At 38.7% G+C, this 17,477-nt stretch overlaps 1 protein-coding gene across 3 annotated transcripts in view; it reads right to left on the bottom strand.

Moving 5' to 3' along the window:
* The window catches only part of LRRK2 (leucine rich repeat kinase 2), a 67,981-nt gene that overhangs the window by 49,810 nt on the left and 694 nt on the right, over window positions 1-17,477 (bottom strand). For 2 of the 3 annotated variants that reach the window (XM_086473967.1, XM_086473958.1), the window contains exons 3-7: window positions 13,414-13,520; window positions 8,414-8,502; window positions 6,364-6,498; window positions 4,565-4,699; window positions 1,349-1,480 (exon numbers count right to left, since the gene is read on the bottom strand). In XM_086473967.1, the coding sequence (XP_086330093.1) occupies window positions 1,349-1,480; window positions 4,565-4,699; window positions 6,364-6,498; window positions 8,414-8,502; window positions 13,414-13,520 (598 nt within the window). Of the gene's footprint in view, window positions 1-1,348; window positions 1,481-4,560; window positions 4,700-6,363; window positions 6,499-8,413; window positions 8,503-13,413; window positions 13,521-17,477 lie in introns of all 3 variants that reach the window. The other variant, XM_086473948.1, reaches the window with a different exon arrangement.

Raw genomic sequence — 17,477 nt, 5'->3', positions numbered from 1 at the left:
AAGATGAAGGGCATCTGTTATGTTGAAAGAACAAATAGATCTTGTGGCTGCTTTACTGCCAGTATTGCTTGTTGGTCAGCGTACACACATGACAAACGTGTGATTGAAACCAGGCTGGTTGCACTCAGGACAAGATCAAGGCATGTCAACAGAGTTGCTGTGTCCCCACAAACGCTTGGTTTCCCTGACTATCTTCAGTCAGCTTTGCACAGGAAACCGTTCAAAGGCACATCACCCCTTGCCAAAAAGCTGTAAGTACCACCTCAGCGGCCACCACATTTTCTTGAAATTTTTATTTGGCTTTCTGAAGGGGAACTGGATGCTGTTCCGGGTTGCACTCAAGTTTGATCTGTATTTTCTACAATATCTGCATGAAGAAGTGGAAACAGATGGTGAAAAGATGGGACTGATTTGATTAAGGGGAGTCGTGCACTGGTACCAGCATCTGCAGTAGCTTCAGGCCATCATCCGCAAGAATCACAAAGTCTAACTCATGAGAAAGAGCGCGGCTGAGTCCTTGATGAAGAAGAATCTGCCATGGAGTGGGGGCTGCTCAGGCAGCTGCTCACAGTGTTTTTGTACGCAGCAGGGGGAAAAATATATTTATTTTCATTTGAACTTCCTATTACGTGGTCCTTGGCAACAGCTCAGATCAGCTTATTATAGCGCCAAGAGAGAGAACAGAACTGCTGAGAGGCACAACCAATTCCTTTTTGACACTGCCATCGTTTCTTGTGACGTGACATGAGCCCATGTAAGCCCAGACAATCAAAATATTTTTGGCCAAGTCAAGGCAAGTCCATGAACCAGTGGTCTTTCACTGCTGCAGCACAGGGGGCCCCACGACAGGCACCATAGCTGGGGAGGAACGCAGCATAGGTCTCTGAAGGAAAATGCATTGTAAGGGAGAAAAACACAGTCTTGGAGAACACCTCCCAGGTAATTCTGTAGCACCAGCTGTTTCTCACACATTCAGCATTGCCACTTCAAAACAGAAATCTAGAAGGAATTTTCTTCCTTTCTGTAGTAACTTTATATAGAATGGGATCTATTTATCTCCCATTCTCATCTTGTGCTTCTTCCACTCTTTTGCCTCATTTTCCCCTCCATTCTAGTCTTTTATGGCAGTTTCTGTCATTATTCCTAATGTTTAACACAGAAGGTTACCATATTGACTGTGGCCAGTGTTACCCCAGTACGTTTATATCATAAGAGACATAGAGCTACACACCACCCTGAGGATTAACTAGAACAGTAGTTCTCCTGTTGCCTGTAACACTTCCTGTCAGTTAACTTCAACCCTTACACAACCAGAGTAAGCTGACTATAAACAACTTTGTGAACTTACCCAATGTAAGCTTATGCAACAAACAGCAACTCACTTCCTGAACTGTTTCACTATTGGGGAAACATTTCATCATTTCCACTATAACATTGTAGCAGCGAACATTTCCAGACATGAGCACTTCAACATTGCTGGCTAAAGAAAGAAACAGAAACAAAAAATGCTCCTTAAGAAAAGAATATGCTGATTGGATTCTAATTCAGACTATATTTATACAGATTTAAATAGTTTTAGAAAACTGGGCCTGTTTCAGTTTTTGCCTTGCAACTTGAGAGAAAGGTGGCATTTATTTTTCCTGGTATTGCCATAGAAGACAATAACTAGGAACACTTGGAAATAATTCCTTAAGGAAGGGTTGTTGGGTGACAGTGACTTATAGTTTAGCCCTGGATATGGGCCAAACATAGACAGCAAGTTATTCTTTTCATTTAAATCAGTTGTGCTGTATGCCTATTGTGTACTGAGGGCACAGAAACGTTCATCTAATGCTCCTGCAGTATTTTGAAAGTCATTGCAAATTCCATATTTCACAGAATCACAGATGGTTGAGGTTGGAAGGGATCTCTGGAAGTCATCTTGTCCAACCCCCTGCTCAAAAAGGGCCACCTAGAGCTGTTTGCCCACACCCATGGCCAGACAGCTTCTCCAAGGACGGAGATTCCACAGCCCCTCCGGGCAACTTGTGCCAGTGCTCGGTCACCCTATTTACTGCTTATTACGCAGGCCAGACACAGAAACCAACAGGACATTCACATGAGCCAGTAAAAAGACCAAATGCATCCTTTCCTGCTGAGGACAGTGATCCCACACACAGTAATTCAAGGCAAAACAGCACCATGGTAGTGAAAATACAGTTATGAAAGCATCCTTATAGTATGTCTATCCAGGGTATGAAACAGAATATGAACCCAAAAAATACTGAACAACATCCTGGCCCCAAGGAATGAAAGGCAGTCCTGTCACCCCAAGGGTGTTAGTTAGCATTACTCTGCTGAGATCTACAAACTTTCTTAATCATTCTTTCAACAGCTTGGCTTTCCTGTATACAACGTAAAAGGAATATTCACAACTGTATTATTAAAGATAGTTAGTCTTTTTAAAGCAGTAGGAGATCTTCAAAATAGTATCTCTCTAAATATTAAATAATTACACTCTGTAAGTTGAAAAAGCAAGCTCTGAGTGGGAAGCATTTCTGAAGCATTCTATTTGATAGTGAAGGAAGATACCTTTCACAGTGCTTTATGATGACAGTGATTTATTCATGTAATTCTCAACTGAAAACTCCTTTGTAAAGGTAGGTTCCACAAAATAGTATTGGATCACTTCACAGTAAGTTATCATTTCACAGGTGACAATTATAAACGTGTTAAAATATTCAGAAGATTCCAAAATTGTTTACTACAGAGAGAGCATAATTCAATGCGCGTTTAAATCCTGCAAGAACCAAGCAATGGTACGTTTGCAGGGAGCCACCATTTCCCAGAACAAGCTACAGAAAAGGAGGTGGAACGTATCTCATTTAATCTGAACCACCAAAACTTGGTCATCTACGTTCTCACAAGAATTGATGAAGAGATCTGAGCACTCCATATGGTGACTCATCCCACCTGTAACAGATACTGCTTTTAGGGTTAGGTAAGTTTCCTCTTGAGGGGACTGTTTCTCCGCATTAAACAGAGCGGAAGGCTGGATGGCTGCCTTTGACTACGATTTAGAGGGCTAACATTGTGTGTCCCATCACCCCACTATGGACTTTGGAGGACAGTCAGCAGGAAAGAATTTTATAATTCCTTCAAAACTATTGAGATTTATATGAGTTCTTGTACTGCATTGGAATAAACTCTTACTCTTCAATTTCTCATATGAGCTGGGACAAAGTCTACATATGTATTAGTGAAAGAAGGGCGTAGTGAGGTACAAATCCTTGATGTAACTCATTTGGAATAGAGATTGAACTTCAGGGTACGGGGAGACAAACATTATACTACTGGATAAGCTAGAGTGTGTACTTAGCAAATATTTTCTCCATGGTAGCCTTAAGGGAATACATTTTCTTGTGGGTATTGTGGGATGTCACAAACCAAGAGTATGAATACTGGCAAAAGAAGTCTAGCTTTGCACATTCATGTACAAGCTATCTCTGTTTCTCTATTTTCAGTCTTTCATATCAGAAATGAGAGTGCCAAATACCTACTTTAGAGCAGGTCTTAGTCACGCCCTTCTCTTGTTGTGCTTTGTATAAGTATTTACTATTTTAAAAAGCACTTAAAATCTGGCATCCTCTTCCTCAGAAAATGGCAATAACCTCTGGGCTAGGGCAAAACTATTTCTGGTTCAAGGAATACTTAACTTCTTAAACACAAACTATAACAGCAAGAAGTTTGAGAAACAGAAACTAAATAGCTTGGAGGCTGATGAAAAGGGGGACACTCCAGTCTAGCTTTTGTTTTGTGGCATACAATTCCTATAGAGCCAGACAGGATGTATGAGCAAGGCTTTTCTGAGCTGCCTCTGTATCAACAAGATCAAATTGCTGTCAACAAATTGACACAAGTTATCAAGCACATTTTTCAGGACCTGCTTTTTCCCACAACAGGGACTGCTGTTACCAGAAGACAAGACGTAATGAAGACATTTTCTTCCAGTCTTACTGCACAACACCTGAGGACATGGTAAGACTCTACAATGTGCACAGTGCTACCAATGCTCCTCATTGCAGCCACCACTGAATGACCAGAGGGGGATGTCTGAGCCTGGACACCTTTTCTCAGCCCTGGCCATTGGATTTGCGTAAGCGATTTTCCTCTTGTGGAACAGCCTCTGCCAACAGCGTTCTTTACCTGCTACCCAAAGTCACTGAAGATTTATTTAGTCAATAAATATATCTTATTTTTCAAGTATTAAAAGAGGGAAAGGGAAAGGTCTTGAACTTTGACCTCTACAGTCATGATGAGCATCTTTGTTACCACTTACTCCAAACAAAGTCTCATTCAGTTCTCTCTGACAGATTCCAGCTTTATCAGAATGGCCGGATACGAAAGTTTCCCATGAAAAACTACAAATCAGTATTTCCCAAAGAAAACAGAAAAGTGACTTGTGGGGCAATTCCCAACCAGTTCGCACTGATTTTTTACAACTACTGAAAGATTACCCAAACCGAGATGAGCTGATGCACTCTATGGGACATGAGTTGAAAATAACTTCCAATAATGCACTTACATGGACCAGCTAAGGAATGTAATGAATAAAGCGCAGGAAGAATCACCTCTTCTTTCTCTGGAAACTCTTTAAATACTTTCAGTATGATCATATGATCTTTGCTTTCAACAAACTCAGTCAGCTGCTCTTCTGGAACTAAATTGAAAAGCAAGAGAGATACATCATGTTTTGAGGAAATAATTCATGTTCTGGTACAACATGAAAAAAGACAATTGTTTTTATCAAGTTTCCTCATATTTATTTTCCGTTTCAGAGCAGTAAGGTACTCTCCATACACATAATCTGCCACAGTTATGACTCCTTTTACTAAAAACTGAGCTCCTTTATAAAGATCTTTTTCTAGCCTACACTTCATGTAACTGAGTTCTGGCTTCTAGATGCTTCCGTGTGAACCAGTGTTTTAAAAAAAGTCTTTTAGTCTTTTTCACAGAATGAACTTCAGATATTCCTTACCAGGACAGTATATAAGTGAAGTAAAGGCTAAGCATAGAGTAAAAACAGTCTGATGGAATGTCATTTTGCTTACTCTGTGATTTTATTTCACTTCTCAATGTTTTTTCATAATGGAGTTCTTTTCATAAAGACTACAGCCATGTTTAAATAATATCTTACCTTTGCTGTAATAATGGCTTACGGTTTTTCCATCCCTGCCCCCTGTCATTTGTGCTGACATGACTGCACGGCTGTGCAATGAACCACATAAGGGAATTGATCCAGATTGAGAAAGAATGACATATTTTACATTTTGTAAGCAGAATAATTTTCTGAATCTGGTTCAAGCTGAGGCCAGGCAGACATTCATATTACAATAACTGACAAGGTGGCTCAGAGGCAGGAAAAAATAGCCAGGGGCAGCCTAGGAACTTGTTACATTAGCACTGCCATCAAGAAGAAGGTATGCAGGTCTGTACCTGGAACAGTCTGCAGATCTGGCACTTCTAAAAAAGCATGCACAGAAAAATTTAAGAAGCTCAGACCTTTGTGGAGACTGAAGAGAAAATACAGCAGGGCAAAAGTATTTAGGGAGAGTGGAAGAGGGGAAAGAACACAGAAGAGAATTCCAGGCACACGTATGTGGGAGGAAGACTTAGAAAAAGCAATATAAAATGGTGCCAGAAAGAAAAAATCTAAAGAATTGGAGACTATCTTTGAAGCAAAGGAGTACAGTGGACTTGGTAGGAGTGCTGGTATTTCTCAATATTTATTTTGAAGCAAGAAACTCAAGGCAAAGCAAGGCAGAAACAACAATGGGATTTCTGGCTATTACGCAGTTCCTGAAAATTCTGCAGAAATACAATACATAGTGACTATATTTCTCAGAAGAAACACTGGCATGTCACACAGACACATACTCATCTTTCAGCACTGTCATGATCAAAAGCAGAATCACATATTTTTCTAAAGCGCAAACATTTTACTTTATTTTAAATTGTTCACATGTTACTAAAATTTGCCAATCTTTAAATAAACAACCCTGGTTTTTGAGAATTAAAATCAGATGTCACTACTCTTTTTTTCCACTGTTACTAATGTTGAATCACATCTTTTCAGTTAACTCTTCAGTCAGAAATGAAGAGACATTTTGATTTTTTGAAATTTTCATATTCATTGCTCTAATTTAGAAAATTTGTGATATTGCTTAGAAAACCTGTTTTGTGACAACTCATTCAAAGAACAGATATAATACACAAAATAGAATTTGGAATGCAAGAATTCATTTATTGCAGTTGAATAAACATCCACAATCCCCTCCCAACCCATACATTTTTCTAAGCTAATAAACTACAAGATATAAATACCTTTCTCAAAAAGCTTGTGTAATGCTTTACATCCATGTTGCTGGATCTCTTCATTTTTAGGGAAGGTGTGCATGGCATTAAATACCAAGGAAAACACATCCACTTCTTCCTCCAAGAGCAGGAAAGCAATTACATCTGAATAGCAGAAGAGATTGCATGTTGCACTGATCAGTTCTCAATATTTTTATTGAAGCATCGTACTTAATCATTAAAATCCAGAATTATTTAATACTGGCCTTAAAATTTACACTGATGGCTCAAATCCAGGTTTTCATACAACACATGAGGATGTTATCTCTTAAGGTAGTATTTTAAAATAAAACCGAGATGTTCTAAAACATTACTGCCAGAAAGACAGTTTCCCCTCTCCATTCTTGCTCCCACCTTGCACTGCTTTGGTAACTGTTTGACCCTTCAATGAGACACTTCAATTCACTGAACTGGTAGAAAATTAACCCATCAAAAAAAAACTTTTTGCAGTCATGGCAAACTGAAAAGTTTCACTAAGGGTGATGGAAGAAAGAGGGCAGGACTACACTGCCTCAGGAAAGCAAGAGGGGATTTGAAATGTACCTGTCAGCTATAGTGAACCATGAAAACCGACCACCTGTACCATGAAACCCCATTCTCGCTCTCTCAGCCATTCGTTCAGCCTGAAATTGAACTAAAAAGCCAATCTCACTGTTGCTCTTATGACACTAAAAAGAAAAAACTATTACTCTCTCTATAGCATGTGTAGGCAAAAAGATTCGTCTTCATGACAATTTTTCAAGCTTATAGCAATAACAACAGAATTCATAATGCCTGTTCCAGTGTTTCAGCTACAGCCGGGTTTTTTTGTGGTGTGGTTTTTTTTTGGTTTGTTTTTTTTTTTCAAGAGAAGATCTTTGTATAGGGCATTCACACTGGCCAGTCAGCTCCAGCTATAGTGCAATTCAAGTTTACAGACATATAGAAATAAAGAATACTATACATTTTCTGAAGTAAGGTAGTTGAAATGAGAGTTTAAGTTTGGTTAATTAACTGATGAGAAGAGGAGCAGTAGTCAAGAATAAACTGTTACGGGATATATAGTCAGCAGTTTAGGACACTTTACAATACCTCACAATTAAAAGAATGAAGCTGCTGGTTACAGCTACTCACTAACAGCCAGATTTTGCTATTATTATTTTTAATCAGGTAGTATAATGCCTTATAATGAGACCTGTATTACCCAACTTCAGCACACAGAAAGTTAGGCATTCAGTCTCAGCTAGTCCTCCAGACCTCTCTACAATCAAAAGAGAGAGGAAAACAGGTTCAAGAGGTAACTGATCTTATAAAACAGACAAATAAATAGCCTGAACCATCCTCTGAAAGCGCCTGTCTCATTCAACTGCCTAGAGCAGAAGCCTGGACAGCTGGATTATCTTGATGTACCTAAAGTCAAGTCTAATCCTTCATTTGTAAATAAGGCTGATTCCAAAGCCTGTTAAAATCAATGGAAATGTTCCTACTCTAACAATAATTTGTGCTAATGTTACATGCTACCTCAAATAAAACCAGCAGCATCTCTCCCTTAGGGTCTCTCCTTAATTTCAACAGAAGATAAAGAATCTCAGCACCACAGGAAAAGTCCTCAGTACCTGTAAGATTAGGTCTCTGCAGAGCAGAATAACAGAAATATCTGAGATGATTTACTGCTTTCAAAAGTACTAACCAGTACTAAAGGAAGCAAGTCAGAAAGTCATAAAATTTATACTTTGGTAAGAAAAAACAAGGTCTTACTCATTTTATTTAACTACTTAGCAGCAAGTATTTGTGTCTATGCTAATAACAAGTTGGCAAAATTAATGTCATGTTCTTTATAGCTTTGCAATTTGGAGAATCCTTTCCACCTGGGTAAAAAAGGTGCAAAACAGTACTCTTGCTATTCTGTATACAAGTACAAATGACTTTACAGAGTAAAACAGAGAGAAAAATCAGGCCATGCATGTACAGTCACACATTTTATACCACAGTTCTGTGTTTTGAAGGCTTAGATAAAGTAGGAAAGTAAAATACACAATACCTGACATGAGGAGTAGATTTAATGCTTTCAGTCCTGTTACTGAAAGATTTATATTTCCTTTGTGGACTGTAAGCATTTTAAGAATCTGCCTAAAAATTTAAGGGAAAAAAAAAAAAAGGAAAAAAAGAGTTATGGCTAAAGAAATATTAACATACACAAAACTTTATCAAACATTTACTTTAAAAACAAAAATAGTTACAGAAATTAGCAAAAGCTTAAAAAGGTCCCAATTAATTTTTTTAAACTTTTATTTCAGTTTATGTTTTTTTCATGTTAGCAACTAAATAATGTTGGTATTTTAATTATTATCATAATTAAAATAATGATGTATAATTTATCAATTAGTTTAATATAGTAGTTCTAGAGGGCACAAGTCTCATTCAGGATGGGGTCACTGCAGAAAGCTGGGTTATGGAGCACAGCGAACTGGACAGTAGAGCACTGTTCTGTTTGTAGCAAGAGTTAAGTCACAGTGGATGATCAAGGGTTTGTTGGAAGAGAAGCAGCAGTTTCCCGGCTAAAGAACTTGAACAGCATCTTCAAGAACTCTGTCTAAGTTTCCACCATACAGCGCGTCTGGGATGCTGGACAAATCACTAAACAGAAACGTTTCATAGACTGCCAGGTGTATACTCCTCACTTTCTGGGTGGCCCAACCTGAGAACCAGGGATATCAACCTCTAAAATGCTGCATCAGAGTCAACCAAAGTTGAATATTTAAACAGAGAGTGAGCCAAACAACACTAAGTACTCTGAAAAATCCAGTGCATGTATCAAACCGGGCACCCAAAAATCAGTTGATGCTTTTAACATATTTTGCTCAAACTACCATCCGTAAAACAGTGACCACAAATCCATAACACCTTCTCAATACACAGAATTTTAAAAGCTCTAGACAAGAAAAGCTGAGAAGAAAATTAATGGGCCGGTTTTAACATAAGGTATCACTAATGTACAGTAAATAGGGCAGTGGGCCACACATTGAATGATAGTGATGACAGAAAATAAGTAAGCATTGATTTTGCACTGAATGAAGCATATCTCAAAAGGGGGAAAAAAGCCAAATTGTGTAATTAAAAACTAAATAAAAATGGATAGGCTAACAAAAAGCCCGTCAAGAAACCTTCATTTTTTTATTTTCATGATTTTGGAGAGCTTGACTCTGTAATCTTAATAATCTTCAAATGTCAGTCTTTGTATATATAATATCTAATGAAAATGGATTGTGCAGTAGTTTGTGATACTTTAATAGATTTTCTTGATCTGTCTTGAAAACCAAAAAGTAGCACTTAAAGTTTCATCCAAATTTCATTCCCCAGCTCTTGCAATGACGTTGTTTGCCTTGCTGAAGTCTAATTTTATAAGCTAGAATGAATGTATCACCAGTTTATTTCTTTTCTCTTCATATTATGATGTTGCTAGTTTCCTCTGTTGTAGCTATGACTGAAGCGCACCTAAGAGGCAAAGTCTGACTAGAGACACAGTATCCTTTACCTTTTGCAAGACAGGAAATTCTAACAATATCAGGCAAATAAAAGATATATTGCCTGTTCATAAAAACCATGTCATGTTTATATCCTTACACAAAACTGCTACTGAAACTTAGAGTTAGCCAGAATACTACGTGGGATGATCTTAAGAATGGAAAATAAAATCCAATTAACTACAGGGGTTTTTTTTTTCTTAAACTGCAAATAGACACCTCGCTGAAACTTCTGTATGCACACTTTGGGCTTGTACGTCCACAGACAAGGACAGATGGGGGCCTTTGGGTTTTCAGAGCTGAGGTAAATCCTTGTCCCAGCATACAGCCCACATGCATGGACTAAGTAGTTGGGTGATGAATCAAGGAAAACAAAGAGCCACTCTAACCAAACCGGTAGAGTAGCTAAACAGACAACCTTAAATCTGCTTTAACCTCCTGATTAAAGTGTTCTAGTCTGTGGTTGCGGGTGTGTGTGCTCATGCACACATGTGTAGGAACTGTACATGGGGTGAAGATTCCTTCACCTCTTTGCTCCATAAGTAACTGTGGCTTAGACTTCCTTACTTCTCACACCCTGCATGGATGGAAAACCCCACTGAGTTATCAAACGGTTGGAAGCCATTAAGCATCTTTCCCTTGTCTACCAGTGACTCATGATTTCTGCCATGGGGAAGGAAATCTGCTTTGGGAAGAGGGCATTTTACAGAGGATGATCTGTTTTGGGCAAGTGCTGATATATAAAGACACAAGCTGGCTCAGTGTACTGCAGGGTAAAATAATCACACTCTAAAGCATGTCTAACACAAGGAGAAAATTCCCTGCATCTACCCTCCCATTTCAAGCATAATCATGAGTGAGGACGTAAAATATTCTAAACCTCATCTCCTGTTTGAGAGTTTAACATAAGAGATTACAAAACATTTCATGAAGTCTCTTTGAGCTTGTAAAAAGGATGCAAATACACTGAAGGAATTTCCTTCCTTTCTTCTCACAGTGATAACAACTATTTAATTATTTATCACACTGTCTGTCAAGAACACCTGAATCAATGTATCAGGAATAGTGTCAGCAGGAGCAGGGAGGTGATCATGCCCCTGTACTCGGCTTTGGTGAGGCCGCACCTTGAGTACTGTGTCCAGTTTTGGGCCCCTCTCTACAAGAAGGACATTGAGGTGCTGGAGAGGGTACAGAGGTGGGCTACCAAGCTAGTAAAGGATTTGGAGCATGTCTCATATGAGGAGCAGCTGAGGGACCTGCGGTTGTTTAGCCTGGAGAAGAGGAGGCTGAGTGGAGACCTCATCGCTCTCTACAGCTACCTGAAAGGAGGTTGTAGCAAGGCAGGGGTCAGTCTGTTCTCTCTAGTACCAAGCAATAGAACAAGGGGGAATGGCCTTAAGCTGCACCAGGGGAGGTTCAGGCTGGATATTGGGAAGAATTTCTTTACTGAAAGGGTTGTCAGGCATTGGAACAGGCTGCCCAGGGAGGGGGTGGAGTCACCATCCCTGGAGGTGTTTAAGAGATGGGTAGATGTTGTCCTTAGGGACATGGTTTAGTGGTGTTGATAAAGCTGGGACAAAGGTTGGACCCGATGATCTTGAAGGTCTCTTCCAACTGAAACTGTTCTATGATTCTCTGATAACACCAAACTACTGTTTGTAAACATAACTGTAATGTGGTCAAGTTGGCTCATGGTTGAGAGACAAGAAACAAATGCTTTTTCTAGCTTAAGATCTCTTTTCTCCTAAAATAGTTACACACACGCAAATGAAAATCTCTTGCAAAAACCTGACCTTTTCTTCTCTACTATAACTGTCTCCTGCCTTGCTGCAAACAGTGCATAGTCAATATGGTGTTGATGCACTGCAGTAGTAGTCCAATCCACCCACCTGAGATACAATTTAGCCTTTGGCACTGACAGAAACATCTAAGCCCACTCCCCCACTAAGAACAAGTTTTCCACAGCAAGGAAAACTGTCAAGATGTCAGACAGGGATACACAGTTGGGTAAAGTATAGGTAGTGGGAAGAAGCGATCATCAGATCTTTAGTGAAGTTTGAGTTTGAAAATAATGCTTTGTTCAACGGCTCACACTGCGTCGGCTCTGAGGAGGCTATGGGAAAGCCCCAAAAGAGTAATTTTTCTGGGACCCAACGATGAACAGCAATATCTCTAGCTCTCAGGATATCTCAGTCAATTAACAAGCCCTTAAGCTGCCAAAGAACTTGTAACTATCTTGTACAGCTTCAGCTCAGTTATTTCTTGCTCATGAAAAGCAACCAAAACCACTTTCACTTTCTAATAAAAATTTCCAATGCTTCTTCCGAGGGAGTTCATTCCCCTATTGAGCATACACTCTAGCCACTGTAAAACAAACCAACACCCACAAAACTGAACTCCATCTCCACACAAATGATCTTACAACAGCAACCTTTCTGAGGAAGGGTATGGTGAAGACTACAAAAGCAGAGGCAGATTCACTAGGAGAGTTACAAGGCTGTAGCCTTCTAGCTGTCATCATCAACCCTGAACGAGGAAATTCGTCTAAGCGAGAGAACACCGAACCAAGCCCTTCTCCCCCATTTGTGTCATACCTACCTCTACAATTGGCATCTGTGCTATGGAACATCTATGGAGCTAACCCATGAGGGTTTTCATCCCATCTAACGACAGCCATCCAGAAACCAGCTGCTCAGGCTACCCCGACAGTTCATGGACAGAGACAAGCAAGTCCAAACCAAAATTTGCTCCAGGATAACTCAATAAAAAGATGGAACGAACCATCCTCTCTGAAGGTAATTGTGTTCACAGGTAGGTGAGGTGACCAGTTTAAATACTTAATTTTTAGACAATAAGATTAGGCGTGACAAACATCTTTCTTTTCCATCTACACTAATTCAGGCTTGCAGATACAATTCCTCAAATTTGGAAAGAACACACATACACACACAACCATCCAGGTAATTCTGCATCTGTATTAAGACCTTGATAACCATAGAATCCCAGTAGCGCTGAGATTGGCAGGGACCTCTGGAAGCCTCCTATTTCAACTCCCCTGCTTGGAGCAGCATCGACTATAGCTGATGGCTCAGGGCCATGTCCAGTAAGGTTCTGAGTATCTCTAAGGCCTGAGACTTCCACCACCCCTCTGGGCAACTTATCCCAGTGTTTGATCAACCTCACCACAAAAATATAAAAAAAGTTTGCTTGTTTTTTTTTAACATTTAAGTAGAATTTCTTGTATTTCAGTTTGTGCCCGTTGTTTCTCATCCTGTCACAGGGCACCACCGAGAAGAGCCTAGCTCAGTCTCCTTTACTTTCTCCATCAGGTATTTATACACACAGATAAGGTCCCTGCTTGCATGATTCTCCCATTCTGAAGGCTGAAGAAACCCACAAAAATCTTCAACCACTTAGAAGCTGATGTAATAACTTTATATAAATGTATTTCATTGCATATATATGCTGCCAGAATAACCAAGCATTCTGGAAGACTCTTTCCATACAAAATACTTACTGGTGAACACCCAGTACTTCCCAGTCCTTCCCAACATCCTTAGGAGCTATGTTCTGTAGAGTACTTGGACAAATTTCTATTAATTTACAAAGAAGTGACCAACCCATCTGTAAAACAAAAATGCAGCTATTTTAGAACAGATAATTCTGTTTGGAACTTCAATGTTGTCTTATAATATCTTTGGCTTTTGGAAGACAGACGTTCTGAAAAGTTATCTAGCTTAATCGATAAGGGAAAATTAATTGACACAAGACAAACGACATAAACAGTTAAAAGACGGAGGTAAAACAGATATGCTAATGATTCTCAACGCATTATTTGTAGGAGCACATCACTCTCAAAGTGCTTCAGCACTTCTTGAGGTTAAAGGACACATAGTTAAAAGAGATGCTGACAGAAAAATATGATGTGATCTACAGTATGTCATCATGGGTCGGAGAAGACCACTGCACTATTACAGGTAGTCCAGCTTTATTGAGAATGGGTGTTTCCATAAGAATTTGCCATTTAATTGCAATTTATAAGGAGAAAGGATAGGTTTTTAAAGGTGTCCAATGTTTTAAATGGGGATGAGAGAACTAAACAATGTGATATATTTCTATGACAGTCTCGCCATCAATCCTCAATACTGTGTGCTTTCAAAATGTAATGAAGGCAGGGAAAGTTTTGAGATCATACGGAATGCAAGATGAACTAAACCAAATATATTTGTTCTTAATAACTACCTGCTCTACCCTACACAAATTTTTTGACTTTGAAACATCTCTAAATAATGCCAAAACTGAAAAATGTTCCTCTTCAGTCTTCCATACTGGAGAAATCTGCTCTCTTATGAACGCCTGCAGGCTGATGTGATTGAATGGGCTTTAGTGAGGATGCAGTAAGCAAAAGCTGTACAGAGGATTAACTGATGAGCAACAAAACCCTGCTGTATTGAAAGAGAAGAAGCGAACTCAGAAATGTCAAAAGTCAAGATGAAGTAAACTTTACAAAAAGGAATTAAGGCACAAAAGTTTCCTTGGACATATAAATAAAAAGAAAAAAAATGTGGAAGTAGGCCTGTGTGCTTTAAGAAAAGGGTCAAGACAGAAGAAAATCTCAGTAGGGCTCACAAACTATGGGTAACTGGATCAGTTTTCAGCAGAGGAGTTATGTAAAGCAAAGGGGTCAAGACAGGACAGCCAACAACAGGAATGGAGTTTAACTGCAAAGTTCATGGGAAATGCATGATGTCTAACCCTGCAGCCTGCAAGACTAGAGGCACAGAATTGCAAGCCTGGTACTGTAGAGACACCCATCGGAACAGCATAGGCTTGAATCCAGACAGCTTTCACGAGGATGAAAAAGGTGATCTAGCTCCCCAGGAACTGGAATTCTGCTTTTGTCTTTCACATACTTGGTTACATGACCTACATTCTCACTATCTGCAGCAGTTTTGTTTCTGTTTAGATTTGCAGAGCCAAATGTTTTAAGCCAATTCCAACACTAATGTCTGCAGATTGAGCCTGACCCCGAGACAATTTCCATGCTCTTCTCTTGTTTGGACAGCAACCTGGCTCGCTCTACACGAGAATGCAAACCAACTGCTGTGGGCATTCAGGAAGATTAGGCTGGTCTGGGTAACTGAGTCCTCACTAAACATAGGTGCAAAAAATAGTCTTAGCAACCATCAGTCCTCCCCAAGATGAGGATATGTAATTACCTAGCTTTCCATATTCCAAGCAAAACAGAGTTTATCAGTGACAGTCTATATCAGGTACAAATTTCAATTCTGCATGGCAAAGACATTGTAGAAGTGACTATTAATTCATATACGGCATATTGCTTAGGAAAGATTTTATTTTAAAATCCACTTTGTGACATCCTAACTGTTCTTGTAAAATTTAGAACCTGATGAAAATTAGCTTAGTGACTTTAGAAAATTTCTTTTTGCATTAAAGCTGTTTCTGATGAAATTTATATTTCCGTTAAACTTTTATTGGGATTGTTGTGACCCCAAGCACTGACAAACATTTATAAGAACTGTGGATCCAGAGAAGACCAATGCAAACAGCTGACCTGCTGACATGTGGTCTCTTTTACAGTGTTAAAATCACAACCTGAGCTAACAGAGAGCTTATTGTCTACTTAAAAATCACATAAGAAAGTAAGGGTCTTTTAAATAACAGAAATCCTAAAGGTTACAGGGAAAGAAAAAGAAAGTAAACAAAGACATTCTTACAAACACATAAACAGGTCCCTATACACAGAAACAGTTGGTGGCAGCACTGAAACTGCTATTTTTAAATCAGACCCTTCTCATTTCTAGCGTGCAATGAATTTATATTACATTAGGTCATACATCCTACGTGAGACAATAAAGCTCTGCTGACCGCTCGTTACTCAAGCGTAAACATATTTTGCTCTAGCGTTTCTAAGCTGCTCCAATAACTGCCAGAGTAACTGCAGAAAGAAACTACCGTATTTACTTAAAGACATCTATTTTACTTTAAGGCACTATTGACTTTCCAGCCCAGTATCTTCCTACTTCTAAAGAAGCCTGCAGGGTTTGTGCCTGCAGTCTGACTTGCACTGGTAGTTGCAATATTGATCCATTAAGCAAATTTATTCTGTAGAAGGCAGTGGAACAGCAGCACAACATGATGCTTTCCAACCACTTAAGGAGGGAAGGGAAAGAAAATCCTCACTTTGGATATCTTACTGTGTTTATTCTCTTATGCAAGCCAATTTATTATTTGTGCATTTTTTTAGTGCAAAAAGCAAAAGAGGTTGATTAATCCATTTATTAGATGAAAATTCATTAGTAGTGTAAAGAGACTGCACTGAAATCAGGACAATATTACTTCACACTGCCATAAAGTGAGAATTGTGTATTCACAAAGGCTGGAAACAAACCACAGTGAATGAAGCAGGAAGACAGAGCTCCATTAACAGATTGTGGATGTTTGTAAATATCATAACTGAATGTGAAGGAAAAGCTGACTATGACATTTTATGTGGAACAGGATTTGAGCTTTGCACTGGCTATGAATTTCACACTTCAATACAATGTAGTAATGCAAAGGAGCTCTAAAACACTGTATAACTGCAAATATAGGCAGAGAGAAGATTAAAACTCACTTTAAGATTCTATGTTAAATCAGAGTGAGGTGTTTTAACACGGCTAAAATGAAAATGAAACCATTACTATCTTCCTTACGTACTTTGGAGAGTCTTGTGTGGTCATTTCAGAACTGCTTCTGGTTGCGGTTGGATTTCATTTTTTCTACTTCCTAGTCTAAACTTTTGTACAGTGATTTTGTAAATTGTTATATACATAATATGCTTTAACTTGAAAATAACCTGCTAATTCATCCTTCTGTATTTCTTAATGACATGAGAATCAAACAGTAAAATAAGTTAAAACTTCAGACTCTGCACAAATATTTGGTCTTCAAAGGAAACCTGAGATCACTGTTATTCCAGATTAATTACTACACGAGTACAATTTCATATTTTAATCTGAATTTTATGCTTTTGACCTCTAGCTAAGGTCTACTAGACAAAAACAACCCCCTTAAAATAGACTATTATTTAAAAGGCATTTTCAATATAATTCATGTTTTGCCTTCTAGTTGAATTGAAAAAAGCAAAAGATGTCAAAGATCTTGTAACCATACAAACGGGCTTAATAAAAAAAAAAACCTCAAGCAAGTTGTACAGAAATTTGGATCTTATAAACATCCTTTAAGCATAGCATAGACAGAAATTTAATATATGCCTGCCAGGAAGGAACTGTATCATATGAAAAGTCTGGCAGCTGAACCATAAGTACAACAACAAATTGTGCAAGTGCCACACTTAATCTGAAAGAGCCAATGTTAAATTACAAGAGCAGCTAAGCAGAACCTTAAATTGCAGAACCTACCCTTAGCTAAAAGATTTTTTTTCTTCCCCCTTAAAAAACTGAGATAGTATAACGTTCTTTCTAGGACAGGGCTACATACATATGAATTCATATTATAAAATTCTTCTTTTCAGAAGTTTGTCTAACTTCTGAATATTCAGATTCAACATTGACACGT

The sequence above is a fragment of the Leptosomus discolor genome, chromosome 1 (genome assembly GCF_034619465.1).
Source record: "Leptosomus discolor isolate bLepDis1 chromosome 1, bLepDis1.hap2, whole genome shotgun sequence".
NCBI classification, from domain to species: Eukaryota; Metazoa; Chordata; class Aves; order Leptosomiformes; family Leptosomidae; genus Leptosomus; species Leptosomus discolor.
Note: the sequence above shows the minus strand (reverse complement) of the source record. Positions and strands in the feature narration are given on the sequence as shown.